Here is a 24,209-nt window from a genome sequence, read left to right as displayed (position 1 = left end):
AGCCCACTTCTCTTCTTAGAGACGGGCAACCTAGACCCCAGCTATTGGAGGTTACACAGTGGTGGAACTTGAGGGACTGGTCTCCGTAGCCCGACGTAGGCCTGAATGGGCGTTTCCACTCTTGTCCTGAGGCCAGGAGGTGGGAGAGCACGAAGGAAGAGAGCGCAAGGTGCTCGGCGCGCGCAAGGTGCTCGGCGCGCGCAAGGTGCTCGGCGCGCGCAAGGTGCTCGGCGCGCGCAAGGTGCTCGGCGCGCGCAAGGTGCTCGGCGCGCGCAAGGTGCTCGGCGCGCGCAAGGTGCTCGGCGCGCGCAAGGTGCTCGGCGCGCGCAAGGTGCTCGCGGGCTCCCGGGCCCCGCGGGGCCGAGGCGCGGCGTCCCCGTCCCCGTCCCCGTCCCCGTCCCCGTCCCCGTCCCCGTCCCCGTCCCCGCGCGGGCCCGGCCCGGCCCGGCCCGGCCCCTCAGCTCCACCCCCTGCCTCCCCCTCCCGCCCGCTCTCGCCTCCTGAAAAGCCAGCCCGCCCGGGGCGGCGGCGCAGAGTCGGGCCCGGCGCACGCGGCAGCCAGCGCGGCCATGACGGCGGAGAAGGCGCTGCCTCTGGGCAACGGGAAGGCTGCCGAGGAGGCGCGGGAGTCGGAGGCGCTGGGAGGCGGCGGCGGGGGCGCGGCGGGGGCGCGCGACCCGCGCGACAAGCGCGACAAGGCGGTCCACGAGCGGGGCCAGTGGAACAACAAGGTGGAGTTCGTGCTGAGCGTGGCTGGGGAGATCATCGGGCTGGGCAACGTGTGGCGCTTCCCTTACCTGTGCTACAAGAACGGAGGAGGTGAGGCGGCACTGGCAGCGCCAAGGAGGACGAGGAGGGGAGAGCCGCCCGGTGGGGGCGGGGAGCGGGGGTGCGCGCGCGACCCCTCCCGCGCCTGCGTGGAGCGGGACCCTGGGGCAGTGCCCGCCTCGGCCCGCGGCGCGGGAGCCGCCCGCCCGGCTCTCCTAGCCCAGGGCCCGTGCACGTGCCGCCTCGCACCTGAATGTGCCGCCTGCTGGCACGCGGGGACTTGGCAGCCAGGTGCCTTCCGTGGCGGCGTGAGCTGGAGGCCTAGGCGAGGAGCCTTTGCTTCTGGGACTTGCATTACTGCTTGGGGCGGGAGCCTCAGCCTCCCGGAAGCCGGCACCCAGGAAGGGGACCCTGATCATTATCTGAGAGGGTTCGGGTTTTGAGCGCTTAGTGAAAAAATGCCAGACTCCATAACAAGCTTTACCTGCGTCATCTCATTTCATCCTTAACGTCACCTTTGCGGGCTTTGGTATACCCATTTTGCAGATGAGAATGCAAAGGGTCAAGGAAATGACCCCATAAGAGATAAAGGTGGGATTCTGCAACCAAGGCCTGGTTTTAAACTGGGATTGGACTGACAACAGGGAAAAACGTGCAGGTGGGTCATGGATGTTTGATCTCCTGCCCGGTCTTTCATTTGCCCTTAAGGTGTTCGCTAGGTCCCCTTTCCGGCCTATCTGGTGGAAACATTGGCACCAAGCAGTTTCTTTCACTGGTCTCAGAATCCCCCACAACCAATAGCAACAACGCTGATGTGATGTTTAGGAGATGCTTAGAGATTGTGAAGTGGGGGTCAGGGAAAGGAAGGAGAGGAGTCGTTCCTGGTGACATGCCCAAGTCCGTTTGGTGGAGATGCTGCAGTGAATCCTCAGATCTTTCAGCTCAAGGAGTTTAGGAGCCTCTACCTGTGGTATCAACAGGACAGATAGCAGGTGCATGGGAAGGGACCCTGTGAAACCTTCTTGGGTGGCACAGTTTTTCCAAGGAAAAGCCTGTGTCTGTGTATCCCTTTCTTTGCTGTGCCCCTGCCCCTCCAGCAGATCCCCAGACCCCAATTGAAGGTGGGCTGGCAGGAAAGTTGGCTGGCAGGGACCACACTCTTAGACTGCATGGAGCAGGACTTCCTGTGCGAGCAGTTGCAGGGAGAGCGAGAAGGGTACTGCTTGGCCCAGGCCCTTTCTTTGGAGACATTCATCCTGAAAGCACAGGCTGCTCCAAGCCTGCTCTGCACTAGTAATGAAGTGGCCGCCGGTGTTGGTGGCTTGGCATAAGGGAGAGAGGGAGTGGACTTGGAGACCTGGAACGTGCTCTGTGGCCTCAGCTGTGAGTTCTGCCTCTCTGCAGATTCAGCCATCATTAGTTGCCGGGTCTTCTTAGAAAACTGTGGAAACCTTTTAGGGTAATCTTGGGCAAAAATTGTTTTAACATCTTTTTTTAATACAGGAAATGGTTGTGCCAAAACAAAATGCATGCCTAAAAGGAGAAAACAGTAAGTTGGGTTAATTACAAATTATGCACAGATTTTTTAAAAAGTTGTAGGGAGTAAAGTTTAAAAATTAGCCTTTTTTTTTTCCCCTCTGAAACTTGCCAAAAAGTCTTCATTGGGTACGCAGATATCCTGATTTAACTGAGCTAGTTATCTTAAGGATTACTAGCTTCATAAATACATAGGCTAAAAGCTTTTCAGAAAGTGCCATCTGTTAGGTTCTAGAGAGTTCACAGGTAAGCTAACATATTAGGGAAACTACTGCAGCTTTTTCTAATCACTTAGACTTATATTCAACAAACAGACCCTCTTGTTCCTTTTCACACACTTTTTGCCTTCTGATACAGTTGAGGTATCTTGCCCTTTAAAAAAATACCTACACAATTCTATTCATAGATCCCAACAATAGTTTTTAAGATATTTCTTTCCCAATGTGAAACGTTAAAGAAGCATCTTGCCCCAAAAAGCTAAGACCCTTTCAAAATCTGATAGATGTGGTCCTACTATCAGGATTGATCAAAATTGTTGTTATTTAATTCAAAGGTTAAAGAGACTTCATTTAGCAAAAAGCAATTTCAGTTAAAGCCTTCATTTGTGCGATCAGATGGTGGGGAATTGCATGTGTTTTCAGGCTTTGTTACTAGATAGGTGAGAGAGAATGAGGGATTTGGAAAAAATCCTTTTCTGGTTATAATAGCTCATTCACCTCAGTTATTTAATTTGTTTCACAGAAAGACCCAGGCAATGGGTATTGTGTATCAAGATAGGAGGACTAAAGCTTATGGTGGTCTTTTCCCAGACTGATACAAAGTCAGCCTTTCTGAATAGATAGATTCTTGCTGCAAACCCCTTATAATTCAGCTCCATACCTGACCCTCATGTGCTGGGGCCTGATACTGCTTATTGCACATCTCCTGGAGAATGCTTTTCTTAATGAAAAAGATTTTTTTTTTTTCAGATCTCTTCCAAGTAAATAAGAAGGCGGCCCTTCACCTAGCCTACTGAAGTTACTTTAGAATATTAGAATAGAAAAGAAGAATGTAATGTCCAGGGAGGGAGTGGATTTAAGCTGTGCCTGGAGGGTGAAATATATAATTATAGAATCAACCAAAGAAAACACTTTTACATTATCATCTTAGATGCACATTTCTATGAGATAAGTGGTACAGATATTGAGTATTAAAGCCCCATTTTACAGATGAAGAGATTGAGTCTGGGAGATGTGAGGTAGAGACAGCAGAGACCCAGGGCCATGTTTTCTGCCTGTGGTCCTCACGGTGTGGACTTGACCTCAAGCTCAGAGAACATTATGTCTTGCACATAGTAGGTGCTTATTAAAGATTTCTTGTGCCAAACCTGAAGTAGTAGAGGCAATTTTAACCTCATTCCCTTACTTTGCATCCTTGTAGGGGCGTTCCTGATTCCCTACGTGGTGTTTTTTATTTGCTGTGGAATTCCTGTTTTTTTCTTGGAAACAGCTCTGGGACAATTCACGAGTGAGGGTGGCATTACGTGTTGGAGGAAAGTTTGCCCTTTATTTGAAGGTAAGCATTGAGATAGAAAATGAAATGGTGCCTAAGTGATGTCAGGCTGTGAAAAGTAGCTGAGACTATCTTAACAAGGTGGAGAGAGACACAAATACCTCCCTTTGTTCTTTCAGGCATCGGCTATGCAACACAAGTGATCGAGGCCCATCTAAATGTATACTACATCATCATCCTGGCATGGGCTATTTTCTACCTAAGCAACTGCTTCACTACTGAGCTCCCCTGGGCCACCTGTGGGCATGAGTGGAACACAGGTATGGCCCCCAGGGAGGGTCTCTCTGCTGGTCTTGCTGGAGGGCCTGGCAGTGGGGGTATGCCCTTATCCTGGAGATCAGTCCTGGCCTTTGTCCTCTTGACATGGGGCCAGATTCCCCTGAAATTGGAGGTCAGTTCTGTACCAGGTCTGGTTGCATTCTGTGGGTTGCAGCCCTGAGCCTATGCTGAGCCCTGGCCCAGAATTGGCACGGGTAGAAGAGTGGTGATATCCTTTCCTCACTTTGCCAAATACAGAGACTGAGCCCTTTGCAGACAGAGTAGGGGTTCAGGCTCCAGTTCCAACCCTACTTCTTGGGGTATCAGATTTTCTTCTGCAAAATGAAGGGGTTAGGCTAGATCAAGGATTGCAAACCAGGGGCCTACAGACAATTAGGCTTTAGATCAGTGATCAGCAAATTTCAAAAATGTGTTTGGTTGTCAATTTTTTTTTTTTTTTTGGTTGTCAAAATATAAAACCCAGAAGACCTCACATGAAAATCCAGATTTCCAGCTTCTCTTGAAAAATTAAAAGATTTGGCAACAGCAGATCCACATTCCCACCTACTTGCTTGGCAGCAATGCTAATAAGCACTTGTCTTTAGATAAGTCCTCTATCCTCAAATTGACCACAGTCTCCACCCAGCCCACATTACCTATTTACTTTACCTATCTAACCCAGTTAGATATTTGAATTTACCACTCTCCCACTCCCTTGAATGAATAACTTTTTAGGTTACTTTGGATTTTAATGTGCTGTTTGCTTTTTGATTTGTCCATCCCATCAAGATTGTTTTATAATCCAGGGAGGGCAAATAACATGTTTAATCCCTATCTGTGATGGCCGTGCTCAGAGCAGACATCACTAATAGATCATAGAACTCTTTCCTTTTGAGTTTAGTCTTGGCTTCAGAACCCTTCTCAGCATTGTTCCAGGCAGCCACTGCCTTTTGATTGGAATCAGCACACATGCTCACCACCTGTGTTATAACCTGTGGTTAGGTTGTCCCTGGAAGTGGCTTGTCGTCCTGAAGGCTGAGAAAGTAAGACTGGGTAGGTGTTGGTTACCAACAGAAGGAACAATAGGAATTAGGCCTAGAAAATACTATGAAGTAGTTTCTAGTCCTGCATGACTTTATCCTGCTCCCACCCATTGCATTTCCTGGAGGTCTCACTGTTTCTCTTTAGGTCACTGGTTCTTAACCTTTCTTTGGCCAGGGACTTCATAGAGATGTTTATCAAATTAAAATTCAAGTATATACTCTCAAAGACCTGTGAGTCCTCCATGATAATTTAATTGTGTTTGTTTCTTTTGAGGACACTCTAAAAATATGCACATGTTCTGGATTCTCTACACAACCACCTTATAACTGAGGACAGTCAGGAGATTTCAGTGCCTGATTTTGTGCGTGTTTATAACTTAAGATGTAGTCTTGATAAATAGGATGATGGTGGCCAATGGAGAAGAGGGGAGAGATTTATAAATAATACTTTGGTACTGAGTGAAGTCCAGTTAAGAATGCAACAAACTGTAAGAATAAAGATATTGTGAAAGCCTGACCAGATCAAAAGGGTAGTAGAATTGAATCTCATGTAGCCAGTGGAAGAATAGGCAAGCTGAACTCAATAGACCCTCCCTCCTCCCTGTCGATTCCTTTTTTTTGTTGGGAAATCCATTTAATTTCACAAAATGGCATTATCCTACACATCCATTTTATGCTATCAATTTGAATTGTGTTCTGTAGTTGATATTTAATGTATAATTTAATTCTGGCTTTTTTATATGAATACTATAACCACAAATAACTTATAACTCATTTGTACATAATTAAATGTCATCTTAATAAAAATACCTTGTCAACATTGGATGTCTGAGAAATTTTTTTACTCTAGAAAAAAAAAACGAGAAACATTGTTTTAGAGACTGATCAAAACTAAAGGCTCCTCTCTCTGGAAAAAGGCACAAGGGTACCTAGAATCTCAGGTTTTCAGATTCCATTAGGGACTTTGTGGACCTCACAGACCACCCCCCCCCCCCAACTCCTTTCAGAATATGGTTAGTATTTGTCAAGAGGAGCTGGAAGGAGGCGGATGATCAGAGGACATTTCCCCAGCAGACTGCAAACCTTTCTTTTACTGGCTTGCAGCCCACCGTTCTCTTAATAGTGTGTAAACACTTGTGATGTGTAAAGCATCATATGTGGGAGGTGCTTCTGCTCCAGAGTTTACAGATGTAGTTGGAGGGTTTGCACACATGTGAGGAGAGAGCAATGCTGGAGGGAGGTGGAGCACTGGGTCTGTGCTGACCCCGGTGCTGGGTGCAGGACCTCCAAAGTGAATGGTACAGCTGCACTTGGGGAGTTCACAGTCTGATGGTGGCCAAGGTGCCTCTGTAATCAGGGGTGCTGTAAAGAGGTATAAGTCCCATGGTGGGGAACAGACCTGGGTGATAACCATAACAAAAGAGATGGAGCACTGACTGGAGTCTACTCCCAGGTATGTCCCTAAATGGCTGGTGACTTTGTAGAGGAGGGAGAGAGTATGGATGTGGGTCCTCTGAATATTTCTGAACCTTAGATTCTCTTCTTCAAAATAAAGGGAGTTGGAGAAGGTGGTTTCTTGGAAGGCCTTTAAATCCTAATTTTCTTAGACTTTAGGAGGAGGAAGATTGAGGATGTCTTCCTGGCGGAGGGGGTTGATCTGAACCATTAAGGTTAAACAGTTAGATGTTTTTACTTGAAATTCAAATTCCCCCATAGTTTCAAATTCCCCAAGTTTCATGAAATGAAGAGACATTTGATAAGTCCTTTCTTGCTTGGACTGATCAAGTGAGGGAATGGTGAAGAAAGCAGAAATCCTTTACACATATAGGCTTGTGACATCTCATCCAGTTATCACATCTTTATGAGATAGCTGCAATGTTAGTATCTTTTTACACGAAGGAAAACTGAGTCTCAACTGTATTACTGTCATAGGGACCCCATGACTGACCCACTCCTTTCATTCCTTTATTCCTGCTGGGGCCACTGGGCAGGGCAGAAATGCCATGGACATGTCTTCAGTAGGGAAGTAGAAAAAAGGAAAGGAAATTAGGGAGCAAGGCACAGGGAAAGAGTTTGATAGGGCATATGGAGTGGAAATGAGAGAAGGTGCCCTGCCCCCAAAACTTTTCCTCCTGTTCTGATCAGACCAAACCTCTCTCTTAAACTGTAAGTTATTGATTGATTTCCGTCCCCAATGTTCTCTGAGGCATGTTTGCTTGGAGTGGCTGGGTAAAACCACCTGGTTGCATCATCATCTCTGAATGTTTCCCAAGATCCAACCCTTGCAGAGGTTAATCTTATATTTCTTGTCTTGTTTTCACTGTAGAGAATTGTGTGGAGTTCCAGAAACTGAACATGAGCAACCACAGTCATGTGTCCCTGCAGAATGCCACCTCTCCCGTCATGGAGTTTTGGGAGTAAGTGGAAAATGACTTGTGTCCCTTGGCCTGTGAGGCCTCTGTCCTGGTCCTGTTCAGTTAACATTGGCCCCACCCTGGGAAAAGCCTGACCTCTTCTTTCTATGGCTTCACACTTCCTGGCTTCTGTGGGCATTTGACTGCTTTGGAAACCAGTGTGAAGATTTTAGAGGTTTCCCAAAGGAGCAGCTAAGAGAAATGTTTTCTTGTTCTTTGATGACATGTCAGCATGCCTGGTTGCTTATTAGGGTAAGAAGTGGTGGTAAAATGATAGTTAAAAAAAAAAGGCATTTTTAACAAAAGAGGAGACATAGTGTGTTTGTGATAAGCTAAGTCAAAACTATATTTAGCCTGGAAAGCAGAAGTCTTCAGGGGGAGGGGACAGGTTTGTTTTCTTTTGGTAGCTGAAGTGTCATGCACAAAGGAAGCAGATCAACTTTAATGGTAGAGGTTATAAAGAGGAAGATATCAAATGTGTTTAAGGGAAGAGCTCAATTTCATAGCACTGGTCTGCACGTACTTCCGAAGGTTGTGATCACCCATCCCTGAAAGTGTTTAGCTGGTTGAGGGCTGTCACTTGTTGGGGAGGTATCTGAATCCAACATTACAGGCTGTAACTATGTGGATGGGCATTTTCCTAGAGGTAGGCATTTTTCCGTCATCATTCCAGAGGGGTCTATGACCTAGCAGTTACAGGGCTGCCACGTGTGATTATAGAAGTCATTCACTGCACAACCCTAGGGGGCATCATTTATATTGTGAAATATGTGTTCCAGAATTGTGCATTCCCAACTTGCATAACAATACACAGTGGCCCTGACTCAGGATCTCCTGAGTAGGGATAGGAGGATCCCTTATTCCAGGTATTGAAGAGATGTTTCTTCTGTGAGTCAGAGGTTGGGCTAAATGCTTTCTGAGGCTTTTCAGTCCAAAAAAAAGTATGGCTTTATTCAAGAGCATCCCCTACACTAATTCCTAATGCTGATTATCAGTAGCGTAGAGGGGCAGTGGTTTTATGAGTGATTTAATTATCTGCCCAGATTCCATTCACCTCCTTCCCTCTTTAGAGGTCATGATACTGAATTTAAACTTAACATTCTCATGTTTATACTTAATGTGTGTGTGTGTTATCTCACATATATACATACATTATACATTAATATGTAATTCTATATTTTAATTTTATATAAGTTTTACATTAAGATATATATCTATAAACTATTTGTATATTAATAGTACATGTGTTGTATATTCATCTCCTGAATAGTACCTAGACCTTTCTTCCATACTTAAAAATTTCGTATTGATGATATCCATTGCTTACATTTTCTTACAACCTTGCTTCTTTGCTCCACGTTGGTTTTCAGATGTTCCCGTGTTGATATACATGTAGCTTTGGTTCATTTATTTTTTCCTGCTGTATAGTATTTCAATACATAAAAAGACAACACTGTGTTTAGCCAGCTCCTCTTGATGGGAATTTAGACTTTCTCCTGTTTCCCACTGTTATAAGCACACTGAATAAATATCTTGTCCATGCTTCCCTGTGTGTCTGAATGAAGGGTTCTAGGCCATACAGAGTAGAATTACTCGTAGTATGGTGCAAGCATTATGGGTTTTATCAGATAATGTCAAATTGCTTTCTGAAAAGATTGTTCAAATTTACTTTCTCAACACTAGTGTATGTGAATTTTACTGTTCTATATTCTAGACAGTACTTGGTCTGGTTGATTTTTAAGTTTTGAATCTTGCTATTTCAAGTTGGCATTCCTCTAATTACTTGCGAGGTTGATCACCATTTCATGTTTTTTCCTCTATTTGGGTTCCTCATCTGTGGACTTCCTGTTCATATCCTTTTCTTTTTGGATGTCTTTTCTAATGGGTAGGAATTTTGATACATTCTAGATAATAGTATATTGATACTTTCTAGATGTAAGTATGCTGCAAATAGCTTTTCCTACTGTGTGGCTTTTCTTATTTATTTATGGCATATAGGAGTTTCAACTTTATTGAAATCAGATTTGCCAGTATATTCTTTTTGGTTTACATAGTTGGTACCTTATTTAAGATGTATTACCCTACCCCAGAGTTGTAAACATCTTCTGTATTTTCTTCTAAGAGTTTTAAAAGTTTCTATTTTCATATTTGGGAATTTTATTTTTGCATATGATATGATGTAGGAGTTCAGGATTTGTTTTGTTTTTGTTTTTTTAATATAAATTACCAATTTTTTCAGCAGTATTTGCTGAATAATTCACATTTTCCTACTGGTTTGTAATGCTCTTTCATATATAATTTTCCTGAAAGTACAGGTCTGTTTTGGGGCTCTGTGTTCCATTCCACTGGTCTCTTTGGCTAATTGTGTGTTAATACCACACCTATACTTTTATTGTAAACCTAGAGGTGGTAAGACAAGTCTCTCACTTTATTATTTTCCAAAATTATTTTAGATTCAGCTTTCAGGTTAAATCACAGTAAAGAAAAAATAACTCTATGGGGATTATGGTTGGCAGTATATTGAATATATAGGTTAATTTGAAGAAAATGGACATCTTTATGATTGAGCGTCTCTGTCAATGAACATGGTATAGCTCTCCTTTTATTTGGGTTTTTTTAAATGCCCAATACATTAGTATTACTTAAATGTCTGTAGAGTAGCAGCATTAGAATATCACCTGGTTAGAAATACAGATTCTTCAGCCCTTCCCAGACCTACTGAGTCATAGTCCCAAATACAACATACATACGATGTGGGCTAGAGAGGAGGCTGCTATGGTGGGTGGGCCAGTGTGGCCTTTCCCAGCTGCACTGGGCTATGATTTCCCAGAGGAATGTCACAGAGACTTATTTCAAGCTGCACATTTAAGGGTCTATAAGACAGGATCTCTGTGCTTCCTTAGGGAACCTATCCTGAAACTCCACACTGGACAAGATCTCATAGTAACTTACCGTTGTTTTGCACCATCTATTTCCTTTGTAATATATATATATATATATATATATATATATATATATATACACACACACACACACATACCCACACACACACATACACACACATGTATAAAACCTCAATTAAATCATTTTTTGTGCAACATGTTTGTTTATTGTCTGTATTCCCTAAAAGGTAGTCTTACAACAACACCTTGTTTGGCTTTATTTACTATTGCTGGTCTTGGAAGACCCCTCAGTGAATATTTACAGAATGGATAGATGCATGGGAGGAAGGCAGGCAGGCAATATTTTCTAGAAAACATTACAGGAAGAGTCAACATTCTCTGACAAGAACTCTTCCTGTCACTAATCCGCCCAGCCAATATCATTGATTGCTTCCAGGATCCCTTTGTGATATACGTATTATCAACTTATTTGGACACTAAGTGGTGGGAGAAGACAGCTAACCCGCATCTTTATGTGTAAGTGGACCTTTTGGCCTACCACTTGACCATTCCAGATGAAAGTCCATGGGAGAATGAACCAGTGATTCTAGTTTTCTATTAGACTGCATCTTTATTATCTGTGCTGTTTTGAATGCTACATCCTTAAAGCTCTCGAATACTGGTGTGACACCTTTTATAAAATGCTTTTATCAGACAGCTATAGGTCATCTTTTCACAGAGTTGAGCTTGGAACAGAGACTCTGTGAGATGTTCATAATATCCTACAAAAATCTGCTGGGGGCCACATAAATTTGAGAAGGGCTGAAGGCTGTACTCTTCAGCAAGAACATCCATTTCTTTGATTAACTCAGATTCCTCAACATCTTTTCCTGTGGAAACATTTGGAACCTTTCCCTTCCTCCCCTTCTGACACTTCCACCTCCCTGAATGCTAGCAGTCCACAAAACACAGTTTGACACATACTATGTTAGGAGGGAGTTTTTCCTTAAATTTAGCCAAGAGTTGACTTCTGGGGCTTTGTATAAAGCATGCCTAATTCTTCACCAGTGTGACAGCCCTTCAAGTATTGGATCAAGTTTCCTCAGAAGCATTTCTTCTTTGGTTCTTTTCACTGCTTCCTTGTGTGGCTGGCTCACAGATGCCTCATCTTGGTTCAGGTCCCAGGTATGCTCCTGTTATCTTTCCTCACTGCCTCTGACTCCAGGGACCTCATTTAGGGATGCACTGCTTGATCAGAATAGAATTCCTCGGCCGCCTGCTCATTCTCTCATTTCACAAATGTCTGAGCTCCTGGTGCATGCACTTAGGAAGGACTACTGCACATTTGGAGGCGGCAATAATCTGGGATGCAGTTCTTGCCCTCTAGAAGCAGAGGTGAGACAAGCTCCTAAACTACCATAAAATCTGTTACAAGGTGCTACTTCCCTGCCATGACCAGTCATGGCTTCACATTGACCTTGGGCACCTGGCCCAAATATCCCCTCTCCTACCATCTTAAGGGTTCATTTCCCTTTTCAGGGTATAAGTTGTTGGCTTAGCCAGTGAGAACCAAGACTGGAAAGTCTTAGATTCTGGCTCAGGCAGGTGGCCTATGGGGAAGGGCCGTTTGTCTTTCTGATGTCAGATTTCAAAATTAGGCCATCCTGGTTTTCTTAGAAACTCATTATGCATCTAGCATCTGAGCATTTTTCTAAATATGTTTGCAGTTCTAAATTTTAAGCCCTCTGTTGGGATTGAGTACTGTCAAATATGTAACCAGCCTCATGGCATCAGGTGGGATTTGCTCTTTCTTCACTTAAGACTGTGAATCCCATTGGTCCACAGGTCTTCAGCAAAACCATGTATTGCTGTGTATACAATTGAAATCACTTTTGCATGGTGTCCATTTAACCAGCATTTGTTGAACACATACTGTGTGCTGGGCCTGAATTAAGCTCTAAGGGTTTTCAGTTCTATATCTTTATTCAGAAGGATGAGGTCCTATCTTTCTGGTTTATCTTCACTGGATGAGTTTTTAAAATTTAATTATTTCTAAATCATGTGCCACTTGATTTTCTTTGGACACAAATTTTGGGAGGCAGAGGAACTGGAGTGAAACCCTGATTCTTTCTGTGGACCCAGGGCCCAGCACTGCTTCCCTCTCAGACTCCTTCCCCTCTACCATTGCCCTCATCTACACAGGCCTTCTTTCCGTCCTTTGTATATACTTGTCCCATGCTCAGTCACAGGCATTTGTTATTCCCTTTGTTTAGCAGACTCCTCACCAGATCCTTATGTATCTGGCTCCTTCTTATCATTGCATCTTTTTTTTTCTAAGATTTTATTTATTTATTCATAAGAGACACTGAGAGAGAGGCAGAGACGTAGGGAGAGGGAGAAGCAGGCTCCCCACAGGGACCCTGATGCAGGACTCCATCCCATGACCCCAGGATCATGACCAAAGGCAGATGATCAACCACTGAGCCACTCAGGTGCCCCTTACTTCTTACTGCAGATGGGCCGCCCTCTCTGACCATCCCAGCTACATCAGCACTCAGCTTCTCTCAACTCCATCGCTCTGTTTTGTTGTCTACAAAGCACTTCCTGTAATCCTCATGTCTTTGTTTACTTCCATATTTTCTCCCTCCCTCCTTTGAATATAAGCCCCATGCCAGCAAGGACTGTCTTTGTTTCCTGTTGTTTTGACAACACATTCTAGGTACTTAATAAATATTAGTAGAGATGGATGAGTGAATGAATGAATGAATGAATGAATGAATGGATGGATGTTTTTTAACCCCTTAGAGTTTGTTGTCCTTATTTGTAAGTTGGGAGTGATAATGATAACACCCACCTACAATGCTGAGATGAGGATTGGATAAGTCCTCGCCTGTATTGAGCCCAGTATGGCTTAGACCCTTTGGAAAGGATTGATTGCAGAAAGAATGTTCATTATTGACTTTATTGACTTTCCTGTTTGTGAGATGGGGATTAGCCCGGTTCCCCACCCTGCCACCTTCTCTGGATTGCTGTGAGGATTAAAGGAAAGAACATACACTAAGACCTTGGATGGGTTGTAAGTCAGGTGCCCACCTTAGCTCCTGACACTGAGGCTCAGTGCCTCTCTTCAACCCACCTCTGCACATGCAGATTCATGGCTGGTCCTCATGCAAAATTGGCTTCTGTGTCTGGAGCAATCTTTGAGCCTCCTACTGGAGGGTCAGAAGTGCCCCTCCACCCCCCCTGCCCCAGACCCTTTCCCTAAGTCAGAATCCAACACTGGGTGGCACCATCTACTTCTGCTAGTTTGGAGTACCTTACTCCCAATATATTACCTCCTTCATGTACATAGTGTAGACTTCAGCCAGCAAGTTCTAGAACCCAGTTTAAGTCCTCTCTTCCTCCACCAGCCCAGCACACTACCCAGGGTAGCTTACCTCCCTGAGCCTCCATCTGCTTCTCTGAAAATGGGATGGTAATAGTACCTAACTCTCAGGGGGGTCAGAGCATTGGATGAGATGAGGCCTATGTGCTTCCCTCGTGGTGAGTACTCAATATGTAGTAGCTAATTTTTAAAAGGAAGCTGTCATTCAGCTCTTTGAAAGCCTACCTGGATTCTTTTCAGCATTCTTAGAGAAGGCTCATTAGCTAGTTCTGTTTGCCCCTTAGAGTGGATCTGAAGAACTCTCAGTGCATTTTCTTCACTTGATTGTTGTTTTGACATTTTCTGAGAACCTCCAAGGTGCTGGGCACCTTGTCAGTAGCCAGAAAGATCAGGGGGCTTCTATCTGTACCTGAAGAAGCATATAGCTTAGTAAGAGGAAGCTGGAAAATAAAAATATAATAATAAAATAAAAATATTTTTTTGAAATATAAAGCAACATATTTGTAGGATAGCTGCCTTGAGCTTAGATGAGGAGGGCCTGGATGCCTGGGCTTTGGGGAAGGCTTCGTGGAGTTGCTGAGGCTTAGCTGGGTTTTGCAGGGTGAATAGAAGTTTATGTGTTTGCCAGTGTAGTGAGTGTAGAGCATGCCGGGTGGAGGAAATAGCACAGATAAGAACCCAGACACCTGAAGCTATATGTTGAGGTTTGTAGACTTTACCTGAAGTGCTACTACCTGTGGAGCCTGGGGAAGGGTGGAGGACTTTGCTGAGGAAGTAGACAGGACCAGAACATCTGGTCAGTCACAAGTCTCTATAAAGTACCTATCCTATGTCAGGTATCATCGTAGGTTCTGGGATACAGCATGAACAAAACAAAAGACTTGCCTGGTGGAGCTGACATCATAGATAGCCAAATAAGCAGAAAGTATTAGGTTAAGTCAGGATTGGTCTGCTGAAGAAACAGCAAGCAGGGAGCAAAAGTGTCACAGGATCAGGGAAGGCCTCTTTAAGGAAGTGGCATTTGAGCTGGACCTGAGAGGAGTGAGGGAGGCAGCCTTGTGGATATTGGGGATGAGCCCTTGGGCCAAAGGAGTAGCAGGAGCCGTGACCCTGCAGTGGGAGAATGTTTGAGGTGTTTGGGGAAGAGCAGGCAGCCAGTGAGGCTGGAACCAAGTGCAAAGGACTTCGGTGCCTTTCCGAGGGCTGTACCCATGGAATAATAGGATCAGATCTGGGATTAAGACCAATCACCCACGCTGCCAGGTGGACGCAGGAGGCAGGGGCCATGGGGGCGCTTTCTTGGTCCAGGTGCATGAAATTGAGGTTTCTGCCTGGAGAGAAGGCAGGTGGGGTTGGGAAGTAGTGTCCTGACCTGTCAGGGAAGATAGGTAGAAACAGTCTTGTGGGGATGATGGTAATTCTGCTTGGCCATGCCACGCCCCAAGAGAGTAAGAGAGCTTGCCCTTCTGATCCATTAATGCCTCCCACCTACCCACTGGCACTAAGATACTTACTACCCACACACATCCTTGGTGGGCTTTTCCTAATGGGGGCAGATGGGAGGCTCTAAATTTGCCTGGACTCTCTCGGCTTTTACACAGCAGTGGAAGCCAAGTTAGCAATAACCCTGAGTGCTTGGCCAGCACATTTGCTTTGTCCCCATAATCCTACTTCTGGAACTTTATTCCACTGGTATGACCACACTAGTTAGAAACAGCATGCCAACAGCAACACTGTGTTAATTTTTTTTTAAAAAAAAAGGACACATGTAAAATGTTCTAAAATATGATACTGATTAGATAAATTATGGTATATGTGCAAGAACTGCTAAAAAGGAATGAGCAGAAAATGTGTTGATGTGGAAAAAGATCTCTAAGGTAAAATGAAGTGGAAAAAGCACAGTGTAGAATGTTATATATAATACTATAATTAAAAAAATATATAGGGCAACCCGGGTGGCTCAGCATTTTAGTGCTGCCTTCAGCCCCGGATATGATCCTGTAGACCCAGGATCAAGTCCCACACTGGGCTCCCTGCATGGAGCCTGCTTCTCCCTCTGCCTGTGTCTCTGCCTCTCTTTCTCTCTGTGTCTCTCATGAACAAATAAATAAAATCTTTAAATATATATATATTTAAGTGTATGTGTATGTATATATATATATATATGTGTGTGTGTGTGTGTGTATATATATATATATATGCCATATTCCCATAGAATGTTTCTGGAAGGGTACATAGGAAGCTATTGACTGTGGTGATCACTCAAGAGTGGGATGGGGGCAAGCAAGGGTGTAGAAAGAATTTTATTTTTTGTTTTATATTTTTTTGTACTATTTGAATTTAAAAAAATTAAAACCAGGAAAATGATGATTTCATATTTTTTTTTAAATAGGGGCTTGAGGAGTTACTGAATATACTGTCATTTATTATAATGATTCCCTCCTGAGTGACAAATCCCAATTACAACCCTGGTTTTACCTTAATAGTCATTATTTATTAATCTTACAAATCATTTTTGTTAACATTATCTGATTTAATTTTATAGCAGCCCACTGAGATTGGCAGAAGAAAGAAAAAAATCTCCATTTTTCCATTAAACATAATCTTGGAGAAGCTGAGGGTTTGCCCAGTTCATATAACAAAACTCAAAACTCTTGGCTTCCGCTGCCTCCCCTCCCCAGGCAGCCCTGGTTTCTCCAAAGGGCCCTGCTCTGGGGTATGTGTGGGAGGCGGGAGGCTGCCTCCCCCTACATGTGCTTCCCCATGGACTGAGGAATTCACTTCCTTCCTGCTGAGTCCTCACCACCAGAGAGGTGTTGGGGGCCCAGAGTTAAGGAGAAGAGAAAAGGGGTCCTGCTGAGATGTACAAGGTTTTACCATACCAGCCTCAGTGGAAAGGAGCAGGCTTGGGCAAGCCCTTCTCAGCTCTCAAGAGATGCACCAAAGCAAATCCAGATCAGCATTTTGCGTCCTCTTTATCCTAATTATTTAATATTTCACTGATGGCAATAGTAGTGAATGTCATGATTCAGACACAACAGCTGCATAAATGTGATATGTTTGTGTATCACATATTAAATATGTGTTTTCATCAGTTCAGGCTGCTATAACAAAAATACCACAGGGCTGGGTGGTTTAAACATTTTATTTCTCACAGTCCCAGAGGCTGAAAGTCCAGGATCTAGGTGGTGACAGATTTGCTGTGTCATGAAAACTTATTTCCTAGTCATAGATGGCTGTCTTCTTGTGTGTCCTCATGTAGTGGAAGGGGCAGGGAACTCCCTGGAATCCCTTTTATGAGGATACTAGTCCCTTATTAGGATTCTATCCTCATGACCTAATCGCCTCCCATGGCCCCATCTCCTAATACCATAACCTTGGGGATTGGGATTTAATATATGAACTTTGAGTCTGTTGTAGCATGTTCCTCCTGGACCCACCTCCTAAGAAAAAAACTATTAACAATTCAGTCTCTTCCTCCCAGTATTTTCCCATACATTTAGTATCATTCTTCTTAACTTTTCTTTTTGTCCTGTCTATTGATGGAAATGAGTTCCCAGTTTCAGGAATTAAATTCTATTAAAGGTCAACTGCATTTTACAGAAATGGGTTCTCCAGTGGACACTTAGATTTCCCTTTTGTAAAAATAGTTCTTTGTTTTTTGCAGAAAACGTAGAAAGCATGTTTAAGTAAAAGAAGGAAAAAGAATACACACGAGAGGATTTCAATTTCCACACTGCTTAGGCTGGGAGGGATTACTTGTGGCTCCCTTATTTCCAGCAGATAGGCCCTGGTAACCACCCCTGAAGTAGGACCTAGGCCTCCCATTCAAGGAGCAGCATGCAGCACCTCCCCACTGCCAGTGATGGAGGCCCAAGGGGAAAGGGTCCCCCTCACCCCTGTTGTGAGCTCTCTGCCCTCAGTTGTCAGCACTGGGGTACCTGCTTGCATAGAGCCCTCGCCACAAGAAGGACCATAGCTCAGAGTCCTGCTGATGATACAGATTGAACACAACTCTGAAAGCAGAGCTTAGGGTAGAAGCACTGCTTGTAAACAGAATTACTGAAGTGCTCTTTGAAAGAACAGTGATGTGATATGGAGACACAGAGACCTGGGCTTTGGGGCCAGACAGCAAGAATTTGAATCCTGTTGCTGTCATGGATTAGCCTTGTGTTCATCACTTAAGTCTCTGCGATGAGCTTTCCTTGCCTGAAGAATGGGAGGAAGAGATAGTAATTGGGCTTAGTAAGTGCTGAAGAGCTATGATCTACTACTATTATCTTTTGTTGATTGGTGGAGTAAAGATATTTGTATATAAAATCAGCCACGAGTGTATTTGTTTTCACAAACACAAAAATCGTGGATGTCTTACACTAAATAATGGGATGTAGCAGTGTACTGAACCAGAAGGGCTTTGTCTGAGGTTCCTTTTATGTCTTGTTGGGTGGAGCAAGGGAAGGGAAGCACTGCCTGTGTGCCCTGGCCCTGAACATGCCCTCTAGCTGTGCTATTTCAATTTAATCCACCCACCTGGGGGATAAATGATATAGAATCCCTTAGGGGTCCTCATCCCACACAGGGGTTTCTGAGGCAGAGAGAAGTTAAGGGACTTGTCCAAATGGACCCTCAGCAAGCCAGAGCCAAACCTGGGCTGAGAGCAGACCTCTCCAATTCCACCTGCGTCCCTTTGCCCCTCCAGGTCTCTCCTGCCTGTGTCATTAATATGACAGCAGCTGCCTGTTTTATCCTGTGACAGAATGTGACTGGCATGTCCTTTCTCTCTGCAGGCTGGTGGACCTATGCTCTTGAAAGAATAGTTTTGTTTTGTTTTGTTTTAATCAGAGGGGGAGATATAATTGATGAAGAGAGGGAGAAACTAATGGGGAATGAAGAGAAAGCTCTGGTACCCAGCAAAAACAAAATAGAACCACCTTTTGGGTTACATCTTTACTGGATTTCAAGGGATTCCCCTAGGAAAAGGCTTGAACCTTGGTTTTAGAAGAATAGTATGGTTTCCAGCTGAGCCAGGTATTGCACGTGACACTGGCAGACTCTGATCTGCTGTGATGACAGATGTAAATTGATGCTGACCTCCTGGAGTATAGCTCATGGCCTTGTAGCTGGTGGCATAGGCGTTTAATGAATGACTTTAATTAAGACTCAGGCTCAAAATAATGCATAAGAGGCTGTTACCAAATTTTAGTGCATTATCTCTATTCTAGATGATTCTTTAAAAAAGATTTTATTTGCTTATTTGACACAGAGAGAGAGACAGAGAGACAAAATGTGTACACGCAGGGGAAGCAGCAGGCAGAGGGAAAGGGGGAGACTCATCTCTCACAGAACAGGGAGCCGAATGTGGGGCTTGATCTCAGGACCATGAGATCATGACCTGAGCCAAGAGCAGACGTTTAACCAACTAAGCCACCCAGGCACCTCTATTCTAGATGATTTTTAAAGAAATTACAAGAAAATATTTGAAAGTCCCCAGATTTACACACACACACACACACACACACACACACACACACTGCCTGCCCTACACTGCTCCTGGAAGGCATCCAGGATGTGGAACAAAGCACCAGAACTGGGGGATCGGACTCTTCCACTGGGCATGTGATTTGGAACCTCTGTTCCCTCATTGGTGAAATGAGTATACCCCAACCCCTCAAGGTGTAAAGTGATGATGGTGGGTGGTAAGTAACTGGCCGGTGGTAGTGCCTCTCCCTCCTGCATCCAGCCTGCTGTCCCACCACCCTCCTCCCCAATAAGATGACATTCAAAGGATAGAGATCTCCTGGTGGGATACACTGGAGCTGGGAACAGATCCCCACTCTCTGCCCTGGATCTCTTCCTTCATCCAGGGCTTTTCCTGATGGCAGGTGTGCCTTTCCTGCTTGCTGTCCCTCCATGGCAGACAGTGGCTCTTTGCCAACCTTGACACAGAACATTCCAGAGGGGCCAGGGGTGGCAAAGATGGTCAGACTTCATCAGAGCTTTTGGTGGCTGGTGATGCAGAGGTGTAGTACTGTGGGAGCCCTAGGGGCAGGGCTGGAAAGGTTTGGGCAGCACTATAAGACCATGCTGAATCCTGGTGAAGAGGAGAAAGGTTCCGGAATTGGAGGGTCCTGGGACTCCAGCCTTGGGTGGCAGGATCCTCTCCACTACGTGGGATCCGTGTAACCCAGGTGAGGATGGGCTATGTTAAGAACCAGTGGGTTCCCAAAAGCTGTGGTAGCCTCTCTGTTGCTCAGCCTGCCCTTTCTGCACTTTGCCTCCTGACCTGCAGTACCTCTGTTCACATCCCTCCATGAGGCACAAAGTTTTGGGGCCCTTCCCTGAGTTTTGATGCTCTAATAGTCCCTTCTTCTAGACACACACTCCTCTTTTCACTGCCTTCTACATCCCTAGATCTCACCCTCTTGCCAGGGGGACCAGAACAGGAGACTGGGATGCAAGTCCAAGGCTCTGCGACTCATCAGTCTGTGATCCAAGGAAAGGACAGTAATTACATGGAGCCTCCATTTCCTCAGGACGGCGAGAATAAAACAAGAGTGCCAGTGCGCTGTTCCAGTGTGTTCTACATAATGCTAGGAAGTATTGCTCTGGAAAGGCAGAAATGTGGCAGGGGGTACTTCCTTCCTAACTTCTTAATAACTGAGTTATCATTTACATGCCATAGACTGCTCTCCTTTTGGTGTACAAGTCAGTGATTTTGAGTAATTGCCGATTGTGAGATCATCACAATACAGATTTAGGACATTTCCATCACCCTCTTCAGGGCTCTGGTACCCGTTTACAGTTCATCTCCCTTCCCGCCTCCAGGCAACCACTCCTCCCCTATCCCGCCCTCTTGATTTGCCTAGTTAGGACTTTGCATATAAATGGAGTCGTTCAGTGTGGGTCCTTTGTCACTGGCTTCCTTCACTCAGCATAATGTTTTCAAGGTTCATCCCTGTTATGACAGGTATCACTACTCCATCCCTCTTTGTGGCTAAATCATTTCATGGATACACCACATTTTGTCTGTCAGTTGATGGATATTTGGGTGGCTTTCAGTTTTTGGTTGTTATGAATAACCTAGGGGTAGGATCTCTGAATTTTAGGTCTAGCTTTTTTTTTTTAATGTTTTTTTAATTTTTATTTATTTATGATAGTCACACAGAGAGAGAGAGAGAGGCAGAGACACAAGCAGAGAGAGAAGCAGGCTCCATGCACCGGGAGCCCGACGTGGGATTCGATCCCGGGTCTCCAGGATCGTGCCCTGGGCCAAAGGCAGGTGCTAAACCGCTGCGCCACCCAGGGATCCCTAGGTCTAGCTTTTTAAGAAACTGCCAAACCATTTTCCCATGTGGCTAAGCCATTTTACATTAGTACCAGAAATAGTTGATGTTCCATTTCTCCACATGCTTGAGGAAACTTCTTAGTGTTATTTTGATTATTGCCATCCTAGCAGATGTGAAATAGTATCTCATTGTGGTTCTAATTTGCACTTTAATAGGAAACACTTCTGAATAAATTTGGGAAACATTGTGCTAATCAGAGCTATAAAGGTATCTTTATTGCAGGACTTCTCAGAGCCTTTAATATTCTCATGATTATTGAGACTCTCAAAGGAGGGCTACAGTGTACATCATTTTCTCCAATGAGGGCCTGGTATGACCTGGGAACTCTGAGTGTTTTGAGGGATTAGTGTTCTTTGGAAAGCATTAGCCCAGGACAGGGGTCTAGAGACTACTGCTCCATCCAACTTTATTGCAAATAAAGTTTTATTGGAAGACAATCACACTCATTCATTTATAAATTGTGTATGGCTGCTTTCACATTTCAAGGACAGAGCTGCATAGTTGGGACAGTAACAATAGGGCTTGCAGAGCCTACAATATTTACTCTCTGGCCCTCTACGGAAAAAGTTTGTTGACCCCTGATGTAGGACTGCCTGGTGCATACTAGATGCTCACTTAACCTTTAGGTAAAAGGAGGGACTGACTCTAAGGACCGAGAAAACACTTTGTGAGGCTTTGTCTTATTTGAGCTGGTGCTTTAAAGGACAGGTGGAGTTTTTATAGCTTGGGAGAATTAAGAAAGACATTCCTGGCAGAGGGAACAACAGGAATTAATCTTTTAGTGAAGTCAGAGTGTGTTTGGGGGCTGGTGGGGACATCTGTGTGACCTAAGGGGATGTCTCAGGCCAACCTGGATCCCTAGTTGTATTCCCTGAATGGCACAGTCCTGGCCCATCTTCTCCACAACCAGACAGTGAGTCCAAGCTCTAGAGTTGAACATCTGTCGCTTTAGGTTCTGCCTCCACCTCCCTGGGCATGTTAATTTGCCTAAACCACAGTTTTCCTATGTGTAAAATGGGAATAACAGTCGCATTCCCCTTGGGAATAAGCATGAAGGAAATCGAAGCTATTTTTAATGGTCCTTGTTATTATTATCTTTATATCCCTGGGTGGTAAGCTTTACTCATTCTTGTAGCTTTAGCCCTTAGGAGTTAGCACCTGATAACAACCTGCTGAGAGATTGAATGATGCAGAAACCTCCATTTCTTGACAAGGAGATTCCTCACCCTGAGCCTCCAGTGGGTTTTGGGACTTCTGCCAAGGGCCCAGAGGAGCAAGCCCCCATATGTGGGGAGAGCTGGGGGCCTGCACTTCTTCCTTCCCAGAGAAGTGACAGCGGAACCCTGAAGGCAGAGGGATTCTGGAGGGGGCAGGCAGGGAAGGCACATTTGTTTTGGTGATGGGCCCTTTTTTGTTTGCTTGTTGCTTGGGGAGACCAGAAAGGAAGACCAGCGAGGCTATTTATAGCCTGGCCCCTCAGTGCCAGTTTTTAGGGCGGTCTCTGCGTCCCTGGCACCACTTCCTCCGTGGCAGGTTAAAGAAAGGTGATGTGTTTGCCCGCTCCGGCTCCGTGCTGGACATTAAGATGAGGCCTCCCGGCTGGCCAGCCACTCTGGGAGCTGTTCCCACAGGGCCTCTCCCAGGCTCTCTGCGGGTGGGGGAGAGGGGCCTGGCTGTCTGCTCCCTCTTTGCTTTCCTGGTTCGGACCACTCCTGGCTCTGGAAGCTAGGGAAGCCCCAGGTGTGAGGCTGTTTCCTTCTCTCTGGACTCAGCCTCTCTGTGTATGAGACACTGAGAGGGGAATGAGCCTGATGCCTGAGGACTGGATTTGGGATTCCAGCCATTTCCCTAGGACTGTGAAGGATGGAGGAGGGGCCTTGAGTGAGGTGCATCCTCTGCCTGGGTCAATTTCTGGCAAGGCAGCAGTAGGGGGAGGGGTGTGGGTAGCAGAAGAACCTGATTTCAAGTCCTAATCTGGGCAAGATGCTTTACCTCACTTGGCCTCAGTTTCCCTGCCCACAAAATGGGTCTAATAATACCCTCACAATGAGGACTGAATGTAGCAAGCTGTAGGGGTGTCAGTGGCACCTACCATGGTCCCCTCCGTTGTCAGCTCCACCTAGTTCTTTCCTGACAGTCTCTTAATAAGGATGGTTACTTTCAAACTGGCCTCTTGATTTTCCCCAACTCTTTCTCTCTGTTCCTGTAGAAAATGACAACATCTCCACCTGCAGATTCTTTCTTCTCTCCTCCCTTACACGCCATGCTGTCCTGTGTTTGACAACCCCCCCCCCCCACCTATTAACTATCCCATTTGTACCAACCTGAAAACAAAACAGGCAGAAGTAAAACCGCTTTTGTGCTCTGTGTGGCCCTTTTAGCTACCACAGCCTCTGATCCACGAGACCTAACCTTTCCCCAAGAGCCACCTCAACGGGGTCCCACTGCATGTCTGCTCCCCACCCACGGCTGCCTGAAGTCTGCCCCACAGGGATCTGCTCTCCCTGCCTCACCACACCTTCTGGTCCCAAATCCTGCAACACCATCCCTCATGCCAGGCTGCCCTGCAGCACTTGGCAGATAGGCGGCTTCCCCTTCTGAAATGCCCTCTGCCTCCAGGGATGCTACCTTCTCTTGTTGCTCCCCTGCCTTTCTGCTCACACTTGTGTCCCTCCTACAAGGGCTCCTCCCTTCCTCTCTCTGCCCTGTAAATGTTGGGGTTCTGGAAGCTCTGTGGCAGGTCCTCTCCCTCCTCCTTCTCCTCCAGCTCTCCCCAGGCAGCCTCATGCTCTCCCAGCACACCCTGACAGTCTAGGTCTGAATCTCCTCCCTGCATCTCTTTTCTGAGCTTTACAGCAAGAGACCCAATTGCCTCTGGACATTGCAGCTTTCTGAGTGTCCTACAAGCACATCAAAATCATCTTGTCTAAAAGGTTGATTCTTTACCACTTTCTCCTCCAACCTGCTTGGCAATCACTCCTGCTCAGCTGAAGAACCCCCATCCATCCAGGTGTGAAGCTGGGTAT

The 24,209-nt window shown here is 45.3% G+C and overlaps 1 protein-coding gene across 1 annotated transcript in view; it reads left to right on the top strand.

The window, feature by feature from the left end:
• Positions 1 to 519: 519 nt before the first annotated feature.
• SLC6A11 (solute carrier family 6 member 11) overlaps positions 520 to 24,209 on the top strand; it is a 127,993-nt gene continuing 104,303 nt past the window's right edge. Inside the window, exons 1-4 of the mRNA XM_026016942.2 lie at positions 520 to 819; positions 3,724 to 3,858; positions 3,975 to 4,115; positions 7,483 to 7,573. Of these exons, the coding sequence (XP_025872727.2) occupies positions 570 to 819; positions 3,724 to 3,858; positions 3,975 to 4,115; positions 7,483 to 7,573 (617 nt within the window). The 5' untranslated portion in view covers positions 520 to 569. The remainder of the gene's footprint in view (positions 820 to 3,723; positions 3,859 to 3,974; positions 4,116 to 7,482; positions 7,574 to 24,209) is intronic.

This window comes from Vulpes vulpes, chromosome 9 (genome assembly GCF_048418805.1).
Source record: "Vulpes vulpes isolate BD-2025 chromosome 9, VulVul3, whole genome shotgun sequence".
Taxonomy (NCBI): domain Eukaryota; kingdom Metazoa; phylum Chordata; class Mammalia; order Carnivora; family Canidae; genus Vulpes; species Vulpes vulpes.
Note: the sequence above shows the minus strand (reverse complement) of the source record. Positions and strands in the feature narration are given on the sequence as shown.